This window comes from Hydractinia symbiolongicarpus, chromosome 13 (assembly GCF_029227915.1).
Source record: "Hydractinia symbiolongicarpus strain clone_291-10 chromosome 13, HSymV2.1, whole genome shotgun sequence".
In the NCBI taxonomy this organism is placed as follows: Eukaryota; Metazoa; Cnidaria; class Hydrozoa; order Anthoathecata; family Hydractiniidae; genus Hydractinia; species Hydractinia symbiolongicarpus.
This window is the reverse complement of record NC_079887.1, coordinates 22193653-22213076: the sequence shown is the minus strand read 5'-3', so window position 1 is coordinate 22213076 and position 19424 is coordinate 22193653. Positions and strand designations below refer to the sequence as shown.

At 32.2% G+C, this 19424-nt stretch overlaps 1 protein-coding gene across 3 annotated transcripts; it reads right to left on the bottom strand.

The window, feature by feature from the left end:
• Nucleotides 1-19397, bottom strand: LOC130623325 (coiled-coil domain-containing protein 62-like). 3 transcript variants are annotated; one of them, XM_057438795.1, is made up of 21 exons: nucleotides 19254-19397; nucleotides 13773-13812; nucleotides 13130-13191; nucleotides 10968-11141; nucleotides 10591-10673; nucleotides 10410-10476; nucleotides 10301-10337; nucleotides 9357-9402; nucleotides 8744-8801; nucleotides 8259-8321; nucleotides 8071-8172; nucleotides 7716-7793; nucleotides 6895-6988; nucleotides 6762-6814; nucleotides 6135-6180; nucleotides 5350-5438; nucleotides 3860-3924; nucleotides 2736-2838; nucleotides 2207-2234; nucleotides 1649-1875; nucleotides 1-1008 (listed from the first exon to the last, which is right to left on the bottom strand). In XM_057438795.1, exons 2-21 carry the CDS (start codon nucleotides 13777-13779, stop codon nucleotides 979-981), a joined length of 1512 nt encoding a protein of 503 aa, XP_057294778.1. In that variant the 5' UTR covers nucleotides 13780-13812; nucleotides 19254-19397; the 3' UTR covers nucleotides 1-978. The 3 variants fall into 3 exon arrangements, with proteins under 3 accessions (XP_057294778.1, XP_057294780.1, XP_057294779.1); XM_057438797.1 differs by lacking the exon at nucleotides 19254-19397 and adding an exon at nucleotides 14218-14709; XM_057438796.1 differs by lacking the exon at nucleotides 19254-19397 and having other exon boundaries at nucleotides 13773-14178.
• Nucleotides 19398-19424: the final 27 nt, after the last annotated feature.

Here is a 19424-nt window from a genome sequence, read left to right as displayed (position 1 = left end):
GATGTGAAATATATTATATTCAATAAAAACACTTTTTTACAATCATAAATTTCTAGACTGTTAAAATATGCATAAATAATAAGATTTAAATTATCTTTTAAAATTAATATCTTGTCCAACGTTTGCGATGGAGCGTCATTACACCGCCCGTTAATTTGCAAACACTCCACCACAGAGGTATGTCTATTTTAAGCATGTTACAACGGTATGCATGCACATATGAAACGACTTGCGAAATATGTCATTGAAGTTTTTATAAATAATACCTCGCCCCCAGGCTCTTCAAGAGTCGAATGGAAATTCGATATCATTCAATTGCGGTTTCCATTAAAAACGAGTCTCAGTGTTAAACAGATTTGGAAATTAATAAGAAAAATAAAAAGCCGTTTTTTAGTATAATTTTAGATTTAAAAAACATAATTCTCGCGTTCGGTATACACGCTGTTTTTTTACCTGATCTGAGCCTCAATTTTGTTAGGAAATTCTTAAAATTTTCTTAGGATTTTGATGCTTTTGAGGTCCATTTTCTTATAAAAATTTTTCTTATAAAAAAAAAACCAAAAAAAAAAACGTGATTTTAATTACAAAACGATTAAAAATTTTCACATTCCTTGATGCTTTCTGAACAACATTATGCAAAAATTTAACGCGAAAGTTACATTCAGAGAGAAGAAAAAGTTTCGTCATTCACATCTTGTTGGAAATCTTGATTTATAACAAAATTATTACAAAACACAGAGAAGAAAGCAGGCGCTTCTACCAAACCCAGAGCCACCAAAATAAATAACACCTACAACAAAACATACTACATAAAAATTACATATAGATTAGTCACAATGTTGGTTCGAAACATAACAAAAGGATGATCGCATTACTGAAGCTTGCCACATCACTACAGCGTATTGAATCTCAGTTTCAACGCAGTTGACATTTTTTCTGGACTGGGTCAACATGGAAAGTGAAAGTGGAGCATCTATTTTATGACACACCATAATTCTCCTCCTTTATCTAAAAATAAACTTATTGACTTTACAAATTAGTGAGAGTATACGTTCCTAAGATATGAGAAGTATTTTCTATAACAGCGCTCACAGTATATGAAACTATACAGAAGCTGTAGCTCCCATTTAAAAAAATACGGTAATAGACCTTATAGAATTTCCTAATTATGCCAAACTCAATTAAAGAGGTCGATATTAAAAATGATTCTTATCCCGATGTTCCTTAGCAAAAGGTAGAACAATAATAATTTCGTAAATTTGTCTGTTCGTTAAGTGCCACAATTGCGAACTTATTTGAAGAGCACAGAACCATTATAAATGGATGACGTCATAATTATTATAATTTATGAAATTCGGGAAGGTTGTATTTCTGAAACTCCTAAATGCAATAATTGTTGAGACCTGAAAAAATCAAGTTCACTCATTTTCTGTATTAAAAAAAGAATGGACATTGTAAATATTTCTTATTTTCTGAAGAAATAATTAGCACCACGGCATGAAAATTTAGTATTTTATTGCTACCCTACTTAAAACATATGTAAAAGAATTGAAAGTTTTTCTTTCAAAATATTTCACAAAAACTTATTTCACTTTTCAAAACAAAAATATGCATTTCCAAACTTCACTACAGCTCATAATCTTCCTACCTTATTTGTTTGTTCTGGTGAGGTCTGCTTCGAAGAATACGGTGACGAATTTTCAAGCTTTTGAACCATTTGCCTTGATTGTTCAAGAAGTTGATGTAAGTGAGAAGTAGGAGATACACTGTTCATCGAGTTCGCATCCCATCCTGATAAAATATCATTTGATTTCAATTCTCCTGTTGTCATGGCACCAATATCATCACTCAGTAAGCTTTGAAAGCTAATATCAGCTAAAATATAAAACAGGTACAAGTGGATATATTACGTGAAGACTTAATAGCTATGGTGGTCATGTCATGGTAATGACAAAGGCTGTGGAAGGTGGAGCCAAAAAATGCTGACCAAATAAGAATAGGTCTATATATCAAACAGAATTTTGTTTTATTTCAAATTATTTTCGAGCACATAAAAAACTGGACACTACCAAAGAGGAAAATCTTTTAAAACTGTTATATTGGTCGTGGAATCGTATACTCAGTTGTTCCTGTATGCTCGTGGTAAAATCACCTATTAAGTAAACTCAACTGTTCCGTAAAATACCACATCTTTACGTAAACATACCTTTGTTTTCTTTTGAAAGTTGCAAATTCTAAAAATAGAATTTTAAATCAAGTTTTATAGTCCTGCACATACAACCTTTAATCTTCATCTTTTTAAAGCGAAAACGAACAAAATAGTTCAAATATATTAAAAAAATCTTCGTGTTATTGGTACTAGATTGTGTATATACAAAAAAGATGTACAAAAATATTAAGAAAAAATAATTTCATGTACACCTTGATAAGTTCTTTAAGAGATTTTAATCCGCGAGAGAAGTTTCGTTAAGTTAATTTCTTTTGCTAAATACAAATTGACATTCTCCATTTTGTTTTCATTTGAAAATCCTTGTTTCACCAAAATTCTTTTTGACCAAAAATGTTGCTTGTGAGTAAAATAACTTAGCACAATTCTTCCGGTGAGTGTGCATCTAGCTATACTATATGCTTACAAGTTAAGTATGACATTAGAGAAGTAAAAAATCGAAGGAGGATGAAGGTAATATATTCGCGCAAATTGTGTTCCAACCAACTCAACAAAATACAATACAAACCTCGGTATGTTGTTTCTTGTTCGAAGATTGCAGAATGTCTAATTTATTCAACGAATTTCCCATATAAAATTCTCTTTCATCCAAGTCAGATACCACACTTACCCTACATAAAACGAACGTGCAAACACAAACTTAATGTCACGTCATATTTACATCAAAGATTTAATTCAAATCAAGTAACAAGAAACAAGCTATTCGATGTATTTTCGAACTGATTATACGTAATTCTTATGAACGACTTGCATATCATAAATACGGTATCGTTTATTTATGACGCACATTCACACATTGACAATAAAGATGAAACAGGCTGTTCACTTGTTTTCAGATTTAAACAATATATGGCTGAATAATTGCTTTGACCACTTCTATTTTGTCAATACACATTTGGTTCAACTCGTACATATGAGTTTGAGCTGTTACAATTTTTTTCTTTATTTATTTGTTTCATGACTAAAGTAATTTTTTCTGTTGTGACGCTTCAACCATTTTCTCAATTTGAATTACCTAGCTTGTCATTCTCATTTGATTTGATCGATCAGGTTATTTACCTGAATGTCATACGTTTTCAAAGCTGAAGGCTTTACCTCACATAATAATTTGACTGCTTCCAACGTTAGTCTATGTTTTATTTATATTATATACTTTATTCCCTTTTATTTCTGATAATATAATTTTAGGAGAACCCTGAAAGTACCCTGTGAAAGTGGTACACAAAGGGGCTTCGGTCACTAATGTATCTTGCAAAAATGGTTTAGCTCTACGTAACAATAACCCTCAGTCAAATTTTCTTTTGTTTATATACATGTACCACCGCCTTATTACTACTTATAAAAAAGTTTGTTTTGTTCATCATCAATTCTTCTGCCTTTTAATGTTTTGCGTTACTTACGTAGCTATATGCCGTACGTGATACACATTTGAGTAAATGATGATACATCCTCTTTAAAAGTAAGGCTAATGAGGGCAAAGAAAAAGGGGTAACATATTATATACCTTAAGAGAAACTTTGACTAAAGGGATATACATGGCTTCACATTAAATGATTAAAAGCGTCAGTATAACTATTTTTGAGAGGGATTGGTGACTAAAGCCCAACTGATGTTTGCACAAATAAAGCTTACTCGTCATCTTGTTTGTCCAGTAATTGTTTTGTTGATATATAATCTTTTTGAAGTCCTGTGTATAGCTAAATGAGAAAGTTATGGTGTTAAATAAAAACATATATTAAAAGATGTAATAAATAAAAACATATATTACTTTGCAGAAGTACGCGAAAATCTGACAAGGCAGTACACAGAATTACTCAATATTTTCTTACAATTAATAACTCGCTGAATTATATATCATATCAATTTAGTTTGAGATATAAACTAAATCATGTTATAACACCTCCCCTTGAAAAATCCAAAACAATTAAAAAAAAAGTTATGTTAAGTTGGTGGTTGTTCTGATAGAGACAAAAGACATTACATCGTTCAAAAAAAATTTGAATATTCTATTTAAACAACCGTCATGTTGCACCCTGTCATACTAGTGATTTTGAATAGTTAAAACTTTAGCACCTACTGACAACATCTATATATACAATGATCATATGCTTTAAAAATAAATGATAACACATGTCGAACTATGGGCTCGCGCTTTGTTTAGTTTAGGCTTTCTATAAAAAAACTTTCAAATCTCCAGACTGGATAATTGAGAATAGCTAGCAGCAAAGTAACACCAAAGTTTAACAATAATGATAACACGAGAAAAGAAACCGTTCTCATTTCACAACAAATGACACTAGAATTTATTGATTTCCCAACTTTTCTAGGTTCAACTTGCTTTGACCTTACTGAGGCTATTTCATAGGTTGTACCAAGCCAAATAAAACTCCATAAAAATTTCCCACATTGTTTTGGTTCGTCTTGTCACAACACAACATATAAATTAAGATATGTGAAACAACTAGCTCAATTCAGTATGGGTAGCTTCGAACTGTATAAAAAATAAGAACCATGTTGAACGCAAAGTGTATATCCAGTTTAGACCAGCTTGGCAAAGCTTATAAAATACGCCTTCCTTTTTATTAGTCGTATTTGAAAGAAAAAAAAAAGAAAAAAATGATTATTTTAGAAAAATGTTGTACATAATCGCAGAGATGGTCTGTACTTCCGAACAATCCCTCGGCAATGCACAATCTTTATATCTGTAGCTAAATTTACGAACATGCCACATAAAGACATGCCCACATTATTGTAGCTACAATTGTATCTTTAATTATGCTGCTAGATTCATCTCTGTAGCAAACCTGAGTTTTTAGGGACAACACTTCAACAAAGTGTTTATTCAGTTTAAACCAGCTTGGCAAACTATATAAAATACGCCTTGCTTTATATTAGTCGTATTTAAAATAGTGCTTTTAATTGAATATAGGGGCTATGGTGTAACACATACTTTTAAGTAAACGCTAGAAGTTTTGTCAAAATAAGTCCACAAGAAACTGACAGAGTAAATTAATAAAATAGTTTGTACAAAACAAAGTCCTAAAATCTATAAATCTATCTTTAAATTATCTATTAAAAAATTAAAAAATGCTTTCTTCTTTCAGTTGAGATCAAAAAGCTACCTGTCGGAGTTGGTTTAATTCTGCTTCCATCCTTTCTTGTTTTGAGCGTGACAATTCTAATAAACTGTCTTTTCGTTTTTCTCTTTCTCCTAAATAAAAAAGACATTTGGGGAAGTTTTAGCATGTTCGAAAATATACTTGAGGTTATATATCATTGCAGCGGGTTGCTAATAATCTTATAAAGACAAATTTGAGGAGATTTAGAGGGGCTACAAAACGGCTGTTGGTTTTCGACTTTAGTGACTTACACAAAAGTCAAGCTGATGGCGGCGAAAAAAGAATTGGCTATTTTTCCGGCATGTATGTAATTTATTATCTTCTCTAGCCTTGGTCATGTTTTCACCCAGAATGAGTCTTGCTGAAATATTGCTTTGTAATATACTTTTCCAAAAAAAATATTAAACCAGCGAGCAAAGTGCGCTGGTCTGTTCATTGCGCAAAACGCGTTTTCCAGGTTTTTAATATATGCGCAAGATATACGGAATGTGAGCATTTAAACTGGTTTGTAGCCCCTTTAGGACTTTTGATGAGAACTTCTACTCTTTTTTGAAATGGCGGTAATTTTGTAAAAACAATTAGGAGATTTGAACAGTTTTCATATTTTTTCCACGGAAATCGAGAATATTTTAAGGAGTTTTAAGATTATTCTATGTATTCTACCGTATTTTGTTTTGTAAAATTAAAATTGAGGAGATTTGAGGAAAAAGTCGTTAAAAATCTTTTGAGCAGTTTTGAGGATTGACTTTTGAGGTAGCAGTATGATTTCAACCGAAAACATTGCCCACCTGCAAGTATTAATTCTTTTTGATAGAGAAGAACATCTTGTTTTAACTGAAAGTAAAAACAGTATAAGGTAAGAAAGATGCTGCTACAATCAAAGGTACTTTTTTCCTAAAATATTTTTTATGTCTTACCTCTAAACACGCAAACACGCCCTTTATGCGCTACTTACTGCACAACACGCAGTTAATGGAATACAAATATATGGTTAAACTGGGTTTAGTTTAGTTTAAGAACTTTTTTTCCTTATTTTTTAATCTAAGTGCTCTTTATTAGCAGCAGAATAAAAAAAATGATTAAATTAGATGCTGTTGTTCATATATTGGAATACGCAATACTTCACAAGAAAGTACTTAATTTTATCTCTTGGAACTCAAACCAGCAAGAAAAACAAAAAAAAAAACCCAAAAACACTGGTGTTAATACTATGGATTCTTAAAGCACTTAAAAACGTATAATTTGGATACCAAAATCAAATCATTAATGCAGAATGACTGGCATGCTTTGATTAACTTTGACCAATTTTTATCGAAAATAATAACAATTTTTATCCAGAGTTTTTGTATTTGTTTGAAATCAAAATTGTGACAAGATAGTGACATGTAGTTTACTGTAAGATGATAAATACTTACAGAGGATATTTCGTCCCTGCATCTTTCGGGAGAAAAATGCATATCCGCAGGACCTAAAATAATTTAATGAAAACTAATCACTTTCTTAATCTACATATCTTACACGTCAGTATGGGCATAATAAAGGACTCACTTTTAAGATGGCTAAGTTCTTTTTTTAATGTTTGGTTTTCATTTTGTATTTTTTCAAGTTTGGTTTTCATATCACTATCCAACTTTTTGTACTCCTAGGAGACAAAAATTTAAAAATATGTAAATGTCACAGAAAAAGTCAGATGAAATATTTAAAAAGTACCCAAATATTTCACATTGCCACATATAACTGTGACAAATCGTATGTTGTATACAAAAAAAAGTTATTGTGTCTGCTGACATTTTTTTATTCATTGTAAAAGCATAATGTTTTTAACAATACACATTTTTTAAATTCTTGACTCAACAATGAATAAGTCGTTTCAAGCAGCATACCTAGATCTATTTTTGCATTAATGCTATCAGCAAACAAACAATGAATAAAAAATATGGAAACATACACAGGGAAAAAAAGGTTAATCCCTAATGATTAGGACTAGGGTTCAAATAAAAAATTAAGAAAAATTTTTCTTTTAGAAAAATGTTGTACATAATCGCAGAGATGGTCTGTACTTCCGAACAATCCCTCGGCAATGCACAATCTTTATATCTGTAGCTAAATTTACGAACATGCCACATCAACACAGGCCTATATTATTTTAGCTACAGTTCTATTATTATGCTGCTAGATTCATCGTTGTAGCAAATCCTTATTTTTAGGGACAACACATACTAGAATAACATACTCAAATCCAACCCACTAGGGAGGAAGGAGGTTTTAAGGTCAAAAGGTGAAATTCTGGAAAATGCTATCCACGGAAAGAGAGTTTTAAAATCACTGTTGTACTCAGAGATATGGTAGCTGATCTATATAATGCTTACAGATAGGGATGTTGATGTCACTTGAAGTTTTTCAGTTAATTCTTCTATTCTGTGATTAGCATCTCTTATATCGTTGTCCTAAAAATTAAATATGATCAATCATGTATTTGGTACAGAAGTACTTTATTGTAACATGAACCAGTTTCGTATGCTTTAGACATATAATTAATACTATAATAAATTATCTACACAGTGCAACAGAGAACTTATGAAGTAAAAATACAAAAGTATTCACTAAATCATAAAATTAATGAATGTTTGAACAAAGTGGTAGAGCAAATTTAGGTAATAAAGGTAATAAATAAAAAAATGTAAACAATTTAAATCAACAGATTATTAGATAATATCTCTTTACCTTTAACCTGAGCAACACGTTTACTTCTTGTTCTTTGGATTGTAAGGAACCAATTCTGGTAGATAATTCTTTAATTGAGGATTGTAGGGTGTTATTCTTTGTCTAAACAAACAGCATACAACAGGTGAACAAAAATATATCTTAAATGCTAACATCACTTTTAATAACACAAAACAATCAACACATACCTTCAGTTCTTCAACATGGGTTGATGATATATTTGCTTTTTCAGATACATGTTGTAAGTGCAACTAAACAATATGATTCTTGCATGTAAACATCATGTTATTTTACATCACTGAGAAAAAATGTTGACACATATCTGCAAATTTTGAATTGAGTTTCTATTACTAGATTCACACAATTAGAACTTCTTAGGTAATTTGTAAAATTAAAACACAAGCTGTGCTAAATGTTGCTGAAATCAGCCATGACTTCTTTTTGCCATATTTCGACATTGTGTGGAACATGAAATGAATTATTTTTGGCAGTCCCAGGATGTTGAAAAGTGCGACTAGTGCATTCTAAATGCTGATTATTATACCTACGTATATATAGAAGTAACAACTTTTCTCTTGGCCGCAGAGTTTTAGCAAGTTATATTTTAAAAAATGCCCCAAAACACTGCAGTTGTGCCTAGCTTTTTGTCATCATATCTAGATGCTACACTAACCTGTGTTGCTTCAAGTTCCTTACTCTTTGATTGTACGCCATTTTGAAACAGTTGAAGTCTAAATTTTTATAGGAAAAATTAAGAATCATATCCGATGTGTTTTAACTCAACATAAATATTAAAGCAGTTTAAAAATTTATAACTTAAAGCTTAAAAAACTTGGAAGGGTTGAGAATGACACAGGACTATATAAACAATAAACATTAACTACATTTCCTATATTAGTTGTAATTTTAGTTGTAGCAAATGAATATGTAAATGGATAATCTAAATATTTTAAGTTCTTGATAACGTTGTTAGTGGTGTTGATTGAAGTAACTTTTCCAATTTGTAGCAAATTTCTGTGTGATTTCGACTTTTTAGGCCGCAATAGCATATCTTATAACCTTATTCGTTCAATATATCTACTCAGTTTTCTTATTGTGATATTCTTCAGCTATTTATGTGTTTGTTTTTTAGCTATTATATTTCACACTCACTGTTTTTATTGAATCTGACGTTTTATTTATTACTTGTATATATAGAACATTTAGAATAACTAAATTTGTGTAACCCTTTTAATACACGTAATAAATTTGTAAAAACAAAAACAAAAATCTCTTAAAGATCTTACTTCTCCTTGAGCAACCTGCACCTGTCATTTCTTTTCCGCAATTCAACTGAAATCAAAATATAACATTAACAAACCAAAGTTATGTGATGAATTAACACATATAGCTAATGGCTGATTTCCTTTTTTACTAGACCTTAATTTTAAAAAATTAAGGTCTGGTTTTTCTGAGCTGAACATTACTTTTTCATTCATTCTCTTGCTGAAAATAGATAGAGATATTTCTATAGACCTTAATATACCTATTCTTGAAGCTGTTAAACCATTAAATTAATTATAAGCAATCTTAACAAATTTTGCTGCTTTCCAACTGTCAATCATTTTTAACATGTAATTATTACTATCGAATTATCATAATTGTATGTCGTATTTTATTGCATCTTACAAAACCTAATAGCATCATATTCCAGAAATACGTTGCATATAAAAGAAAACATCAAGTGAAAGTAAACCTGGACATTAACTTCATGATAGAAGTTTTATGCTTGCCTCATCTACTAAGTGTGCTAGGGAGATCAGATCTATAGCAGAGTCAGACGACCAATTGCCCTCCATGTGAAATGTTAAGGGTCCAAGTCCCACTCAATCCATCATCTTTGCTGCAGGTTTACTTATGCTTGCCATATTTTTTTGTTGTTTTAATTTAATCATTACAGGATTGCATATCAACATTTCCTGCCTTGATATGATAGACCTGTTGAATTTGTTCATAGTAGTCGTTAGCCAAAGAAAAATTCCATCAATTATCACTGCTACATATTTCCTACAATGGTTTTTGTGCATCCGTTCCTGCCTGTTTACATGGCATAATAAAAATTGCTTAGACAGGGTTATTACTATGATCATAGATGTGATTATAATTGACTCACAGACAGACAGCCATTATTATAGTGTAGATATATATATATAAAAAACTTTAATGTAAGCACTGGTAACAATGTTCATACCCTTTGTTTTTGATAGACATTTCTCCAAGCTAGAGATCTAAATATTGTAATCAGTTGTATAACATTTGATATTTTTAAGTTGCTTAATTAGTGGAAATTTTTTGCATACCCTTTGACGATCAACTTCCCAACATACCAGTTGATTATGATGCGAATGTACCATCTGGTTCAACTCCCTAATCAAAAAATAAGTGACTGATGACTCTAAGTGAAATAAAATAAGTGATGACTCTAAACTTATATGAAAAATACAAAACCAACCAACAAAAGTTGAAGCTAAAAGTCATTACCTATCTCTACTTTTTAATTCATTAATCATTAGTTGTAATTCCTTACGCTGTCGTTGAACTGTGTTTGCATCAACATCACTTAACTGAAACAAAAAAAACATTTAACAATAAGTATGAGGATGGCTTGTTTTGTAACATTTCTATAGACAAGGAAATTAAACAGTGTTCCAGACTAGTAGTTGAAGAGTTAAAGCTACTAAGACATATTTAAGAAATCATGAAAAAGCCACTGTTAATATTGTGTGAATATAGAATTTTATTTTGTCCAAAATATATGGCATAAAAATTTATCTGCGTACTTATAATTTTTCTCTAAATGCTTTTCCTTATCAACTGACTTATCAACAAGAAATGATTACTCTAAAAAACCATTTTACCTTGGATGTTGGCGATGTTGTGTAATGTTTTCCTGAAGTGGTGAAACTAAAACGCAGTGGAGACTTTGCATTTTCATTTTCCTCAATACTTCGTCGTAAACTAACACCAGTCGCAGAGAAGTCCAACGAAGTTGGTTGATTTTTAGTGACATCTGATGTGTCAGAAAACGGCATCTGCATAAAGAAGTATAACAAAGGTACTTTGACCAAAATCACTGTCCTCCTCTACTAAGCTCCTCTATTTAACACCTGGTAGAGCAATATTTGTTCTTTTTAATCAACTTTGGCACTTGCAAATTGCTACTGCCAACATTGACTGCTTAACAAAGCAGGCGCGCAAATAAAATATCATTTTGGGAATTTTTTTCCAACATGAACAAACCTGAATTGTTAAAAATCATATCAAATTGCAATACTAAGCAGTAGAAACAAAATTTTGATATTTTCTTATACCTTACAATCTCAGAATTTCATATTCCCTATATTTACTCACTGTAAAAACGCCCGGGCCAAGTCTTACCGATTGTTGATGGACAGAGAAACTGTTATCAATAAAGGTTTACAGTATGACCTACATTCAATTTCTGGTTGGCAAAAGTACTTCTTTTTGTTGAAAACTAGGGTGAGAAGATAAAAACTGAACCATTTTAAGGTGACTTTTAACCTTCCTATAATCGGTGGGCATTGCATCGAGTTTGTCTGTGGTTTATTATCAAACAAATAATAGAGTAAGATGTTTGAACTTACTGAGACTTTATTTCTTAATAATATATCATAGCCAATATACTGTAACCATTTTTAAAATTATAAGGAATTTGTATAAACTGAAGTGAATATTTTATATTATGTACAATGTGTTGGAAAAATACCTCCACTTAAAATAACCATTATAAATCGCACAAGGATTGACACACAATACAAGCATGACTGACATGAAACATACAAGCTTTAGCTGACAAAAAAACAATATGTGAGGCAGCATATTTTATATCCATTGTTAAAGAATACACTATACTTTTCTTGGGCCTCTAAAGTAAACTTTATTTCCTCTTATTTTGTCACGGTGATAGTGGGATTAGATTTTCAAAACTGAAAAAGACTGAAAAAATATAGACATTAGTTTGTCTATAGGGGTACGTGTTTCGTTCTCATACTCATCATTATTAACCAGTTAGGGTTTTTCCTAATGATATATGTGTCCTTTATCAGTACATTTGCGTACAGTGAAGTAACGTCAAATGATACCATACACTAATTGTCCTCATTCTGTTCACTGTTAGATATTTCGATAAATTATAAAGGTGATCCTTACACAAAATGTTTGGGTGTATTCCATGTTTATGTATTATAGAAAAACCACAGAATCAAGGCAGTGGAATGTCTGAAGGTTTAAGTTTTTATTACAATCAGAAATACTCATATCAATAGTATTTCCTATAAACTTCCAGAAAAAGTTATCCACCCTTTCGAAAGCGAATTATTAGTAAAAAGTGCAAAATGGTTTGGGACAAGCGTAACAAAAAGCGAACTTTTAGAAAAAGGAACGTAACATAAAGCGAACTTTTGGAAAAAGAAAGATTTTTAATTAATCTATTGCTTCCATCTAGGTCCTTGAAAAAGTTAATTACTTTAATTGCTGTGATCTGATTGGTTGATTTCGATCCTTCAATTGTCACCTCAACTATTAAATAGCCAAAAAGGATGATGCCCGTGGATGACAGCTGTAGCTGTCAAAACGTAGCCTAGAATAAATTTCCTTGTTCATGACATGATAATATCTATATTATTTAATGACAATATATACTGTCTACCACAACTTTTGCATGTAAGAAATGATTTAGTTCCTCAAACATTTGCAGACTAAAGTTCGCAGTGCTATAATAGTCCCAGGGCAAAAATACTTTATGCTATTTTATGTTTTTTTACTTCTAATTTCATGCTATTTTTTATGAAAATTTATGCCAATTTTATGCCAATGCCTAAATTTGATAACTGTTTGGTTCAACGGTCCTTACTAATTTCTCACAGATTTGACGAATCTCCTACAAAAACTGGATAACCCTTGGAAAACTGGGTAAACACATAAAAAGTGCTTTGAATTTGCTTTGACAGTCTATACTGTTACTGGGACCCCTGTATTATTTGTAAAACAATAACCTCACCTTTAGTAAAGGAGTACTTTCATAATTTGGTAATAAATTCATTTGTGAGAAATCTGGTAAACCTAAAACGAAATGGAAACAACCTAGCTCAAATAATAACAGGTGCTATTTTTTATGAATGCAATCCTCTGTATGGGGGTCTAATAGTTAAAGAATGTAGAGATTAAAGTTAAAATTTAGAGTTTAAAGGAGGGGATCTAATTGTTTGTAGTTTGAGTGAGGGCTACAATTGGGAGGAGTACAAAAATATACAATTTGATATACCTTAAAGGGTTGCTAATAAAGAGAAGGGGTAATGCACTCTTGCGCTATGAAATGAAAATAGTGCTTTCATGTATTTTCTCGTGACTGCTGACATAAAACTTCAATTCAGGTTTATAAAGGTCTTAAAACAGGCTCACGTCAACAAGTAGCGCCATGTTACAAAAACTGAATTAGTAAAACTGATATTGCAGCTGTGTATGCTTCTCTGACTATAAGTGTTTCAAATTAATTTTCGGTAAATGTTCCACTTAGGAACAATAAAAAGGTCAAAAATCACACCTTTTGTTTAAAGAAAACAAAACAATAAATGAAACACTCCCTTCTTCCATAATTTTTGATAGGCTTTATTATCTAAATTTAAAATACACTAAAAACTTACCATTCATGCTGTAATAATCAAGTTTTCAATCTAGCTTTTACTAGAAAAAAAATATATATATAATATTAGAACAAAAAGGCTTATTAGCATTAGGGCAAAACTTTTGTTCGGTATATAAGTGCTATAATTTTGTGATTTTTCCTAACTTTTATTGGGGCTTGTAAAGGAAAAATAATTTGATGAAAAATTTATACTTGGGTATTACATTTTTCAGACGGGCAATTTTTTAAATAATTTCATAATGTGCTGACTTGCATCACTAACGTATCTAGAGAGGTTTTGCTACCGGTACTGGTATGAGATCCCAAATTCTCATCACAAAAAACTAAAAAATGCAAAGAAAAAAAAATTAGTAAATTAAGTAAACATAAGCTCTAAGTAGTATGTTTTTCTTCAGCAAATTTGCGATCCTTTAAAACAATTGAACTGCTTGGATTTGACGTACATGCAATCACATTCGTAACATTGGAATGTTTTGAATTCACAAGCCTACCACCATCTTTACTCACTCGGCCCTTTCAAAATAAATAGTGAACGATAGCTTCAGCCTATGTTATAGACCCACGCTACGTCGTTGAATGTAGGCTAGTAAATGGTTTCCTGTCGAAATCAATACAGCCCTGGGGACAAGGTTGGTAATCACAATTTTATTGGTCGATATTTGTATGTTTTCAGTGTTTAAGCATGTGTAAAACATAACATTTGTTTCGTGATTGAAAACTTTTTCAACGAACATCTGTTTTTAAAAAACAATGTGAATTACAACATTCCCGCTGGAATACCATTCGAATGATAATTGTTCTATGATTGTTCTATTATAAAATTGACAACTTTCAAATAGTTTTATTATTATATTGCCTTCTTTTTTATAAGAACACGCTGTACTCTATATCTACACTATAACGAAGTTGAAAAAGTAGAAATGAGCTGAGTTGCATCAGTTGAACTTCTTTCCTTTTAATTTTTTATATTTTAGAGTTACATACCTACCATTATATAGAATGGATGGCTATCAATATAATTACAACTAGTGAATAACTTCTTAACGTTTATAGTAAAACATCATGTGTCCTAGCCCTTAGTTTTTAAAAGTCAAAAGAAAACATTGCAAAGCAAATTTAATTTCTCTTCTTTAAAATATCAAGCACGCTTGATCATAACCGTAGTAGTTATAGTAAATTATTTTATAGCGAATGTTTGAGACTCATTTTAACGACAGAAAACACACTGATGCTAACACAAAAGTACTTATTAACAACTATAGAGAAAAGCCACGTCTATTGCTCTATAGAGAACATAGTTATTCCTTATCAAAGCAGTTTTAAGCCTTTGTTAGTGTGGTAAAATAAAAATGTGATTGGTCTATTTTCTATTTGTGATTTCTATTTTCAATTTAGTGCACGATGTTCGAAATTGGTCAAATAAAAATGTTGCAGCTTGGTTCTTAGGGCTTCTTTCCTGACGTTTACGTCTCCTTTCTTTCCCAGTTAAACATTAAGAGAGAAAAGTCCTGGAAACAAGTTTGACAAATTTAGAAGATTTAACAACACTTTATATTGACCACCATTTTGAGGCCTTGTACACATGGTAAATGGTTGAAAAGCTTTTCGAAATGCATCTAAATTTCCTCTTTTCCTTTGCAAGTTTGCTGAACCCCTTACAGGTTATGAAACATGTGCAAGTTTTCTTTTTTCCCTTTGCGAGTTTAATAAACTATCACTACTGTAAAACAGCAAAGAAAAATATGGAATATGACTTTGAACAGGTTCTCAAATAAATCTACAACAAACAGACTTTGTGTCGCCATATTATAAAAACATGAAACTAACAGGTGGCCTTATTTATATTGTAATTCTGTGAAGAAAGTTTTAACAGGTATTTATTGGCAACAAAGACTAAAAAGGAAAAATATATAAAATTATGTAATAAAATGCAAGTAATAATTGTACATAATTTTGCTGCTTTGAGTGCCGCAAAGCCATTTTCTGGCAATCTAGGGACCTCAAAACCCAAAATTTCCACTTCGGCACCAACCATGGTGTGCTTCTCCACGATAATAACACCCGAGCAATAAATCGCTCCCCAAGGTTACAATAATTTAAACTGGGCGAGCAATCTGAATAATTAGAATAAGATTATAAATGCACATTTTATCACAAAGTCTTTTTTATTTATTTTATTTATCTTTTTTTTATATATTTTGGTTCTTTTTCACTGTAAATAATAAGAAAAAGAACATTGATTTTCATATGAGATGAATTGATATTTCTCAGTCACAAAAACTTTTTTTGGAATTGGGGGAGCAATTAATGGCTCAGCTAGTTTCTCATTTCTCAGAATTGGGCAAGCAGTTGCATGAGCAAGAGCAATTGCTCTCCCCTTATTGATAGGCCTGTACTAACCTGAGCAAAAGTAGTCAGCAAGAAAACAGTAGTCCCAAAAAAACTCTGGATATGTCACTGTGCATGTATAATTGTTGTAAGGTGTTGTATTATAATTATTTATTACATGTATATATATGTTTGTTACCAGGTGGTAATTAATGTGTTGCTAAGGAGATATAGCTGAAAGGGCTACTAAATAAGAAAAGTTTAGAAAAATATGACGTTATTTTCGATCCCAATGACGTGATTATAATTGATTTTTCTTAGGGGATATATATTTTCATTCAGTGAATAAGTCTACCAAGAATAAAGGTTGTAAAGACGTCTAGTTGCATTGAACTAAATGACTTGTTTCCTCTCACTGACCCTCTTCGAAAACGCGTGTCTTCTGCTCATATTGTGTTTCATATCACCATCTGACAATTACATTGTGTATTCCTTGCAATACTCCCTATTCTGTTATATGCAAAAGTGCTGTCACTTCTGCCAATAACATAATCACAATTGCTATGCTTTCTGTAACACAATCCTAGACATCATTTTTATTTTTGCCTTTGATGTTATTTTTATTTATTTATACCTTTATACATTAAAGCTCTGCTGGTAACAGAGCAGGCATTCTTTTAAGTGTTATTGACAATGTATTTTAACACTTAGTGCCCAGGACTTGATTATTAATTGCGGTTAAAATATTGAAAAAAATTAAATTATAAACTTGGATGATACAGTAATATTCTTCTTTTTCTTCGCTACCTTTAAATGGAGCTAAACTGCAAGTTTTGCTCATGTTAATTGTGGTGACAGAATTACAGTTCTTTAGTATTGTGGTTAATATACATTAGGTTTACCTTAGTCATTGAACATGTCATGTAGAGCCTGACACAGTGGGGGTGGTTTCTACCTATACACCTAATCTAAAAGATTGCCAGGGTTATCAGTCTCACTTGCCTGTGAAGGAACTGGACCCTACCCAGGTCTTGATTATTAATGGCTGCATATAAGAACCCAACATCCCACACTGCACAAGTTCTTCAGATGTACCTTCAGCTTACAGTTACCCACACTCCCACCCTTTTATAGATTGATTTTCTTCACCTATTTCTTTTTTTATTTTATGTCATTAACATGCCTACGAATGGTGGATGAAATACCAATTCAATCATCGTGGTGCAATGGACTCGAGTCGAAATCGAAATATGAATGTCTCCAATGCAACTAAAGACAACCACATCACAACTGTTATGTGAGCACACAGCACAACATAACCAGACAAATTGCTTCTGCCTTAACTGACATTTCTTTTGGCTCGTGTTATGTCAGGGTTTTAGGTAGAAACAACAAGTCTGTAGGGAGCCTCTAATTTAATTGGTGGGTGTGTTGGGCCTCCTTCGTCAGCCATTTAGGCAAGTAATGTGTTGATAAAAGTCATTGTAGAATAAGAACACAAGTAATTAGCATGTGCCTGACGCTCAGGACATGTCGATGCACCTGGCGCTCAGGGCATCTCTAGTGTAGTCATCATGTGAATAAAAAACATGCGCCTGACGCTCAGGGCATGATGAAGCCCCTGACGCTCAGGGCATCTCTCATACACCTGACGCTCAGGGTATGAATAAAAACACCAGTAATTAGCATGTGCCTGACGCTCAGGACATGTCGATGCATCTGACGCTCAGTGCATCTCATCTGTCTCATGCACATGACGCTCAGGGCATGAAAGCGCCTATAACGCATATCCTGACGCTCAGGTTATGCATTATATATTTGTGCGTATGACGAAGCCCGAAGGAGGCACCTTCATTCCTACCCATTCCCCAAAAATTTCCATAAATAGTCTACGCATACTGAATGTGTTGTATCAACTCATTCCAACAGAAATACATTGTTTCTATCAATTTGTGTTATTATTCTGAAACCCAAAGCAATTAAGCAACAGGTAACCACTTAAAAAAAAAAAAAAAAAATGAATATTATTGGCACGAGGCACATGCAAATGTCCTTCCCAATACTGCCACCCAACAATGTACCTCAATACACGTTTAGATTGTTTTAGAAGTTCAGAAATAAATGGCGATTTACACACACCACATCAAGCCTGCATTTCCATGCACAAATGGCTAGCCTACCGTAAAAGCAGTTAAGGGATTACTAAAAAAATTCCACCCATTCAAACAAAGTTTTAAAGGGTTAATTCTATGCAATATTTTATTACGATGTGGACTTTCCCCATTAGAATTTCTCACAAAAACAGAAGACTACAATTGGTATGTGTATGTAAAAATAAAAATGAAGATGGTGACATGATATACTGCAATGAAACATAAAACCAATAAGAGATTCGCACAAACAAAACAAGTTGATTATGATGATATTCAATATTTACATCTAAGCCTTTTAAAGAGGGTGCCGATAAGCCGCAAACGCCAGGACAAGTTTGAGCGACTTTTCAAATTAAATTGGCGGTTGTCTTACAAAATCGCCCGCACTTTCCCAAACTCGCCCAGAGCATTCCCGAAATGCAATTTCTTGTAACATACCATGCGGACAATAGTTGGAATAAGGCGCATTGTTCGGGCCTGTGCAGTTTTTTCGGGCGAATACTTGAATTTTTTCAAAATGCAGAACTCGCGTGAAAACGCCTATACTTTTTTTACGGCATATGCGGCTTACAGGCACCCTTGTGTCTTTTAATTTTGTTAGAAAGTATTAATTTTAAAGTTTATGTTTTGTAAGAGGGAGATGCGGGAGATGCTGCTTCTCTGCTCCACTTGTACGCTATGTTACTTTGCAAATACAATAGAGGTAAGCTTTAAGATAAAGGGGGGGGGGGTGAGGTTTAAAAAAAATCGTTGAACAAACTTGCATCTCAAGTTATGGTCTTGCAACAACAAACACTGCTAGACTCGACCGAAGAGTTTTATTATGGTTATAGCTAGCCATAGCAAAAACTTTTTATTCATATTGTTTAGCTATAATACTTAAAATTTCCAGTCTTACTACAATTTCACTTCCTTTTACATACTCAAAAAAAATTGCCACTTGATATAGCGTAACGTGATAAATGGCTTAGTTGAATGCTATATATACAAAAACTTACGGCTGTAAACATGTATAAAATGCACTAGGTAGAGTAAACCAGAAAAAGTTTTGTTTAGCCAGTTCGTGCACACAGCAGGTGTAGCGTTTCATGCTCGCTCAACAAGATTTTAAGAAAACCCGCCAGACTGCACATGTTTGACAGCCGTACCAACCGTGCGTTTTAAGTCAG

What these genes read in the sequence shown, in the direction of transcription:
- LOC130623325 (XM_057438795.1), bottom strand. An exon ending in AAAGTACTCCTTTACTAAAG is followed by an intron (nt 11,142 to 13,129) that starts GTGAGGTTATTG and finishes TTCTTTATGCAG; the next exon opens with ATGCCGTTTTCTGACACATC. An exon ending in CCCATGTTGAAGAACTGAAG is followed by an intron (nt 8,173 to 8,258) that starts GTATGTGTTGAT and finishes CTGTTTGTTTAG; the next exon opens with ACAAAGAATAACACCCTACA.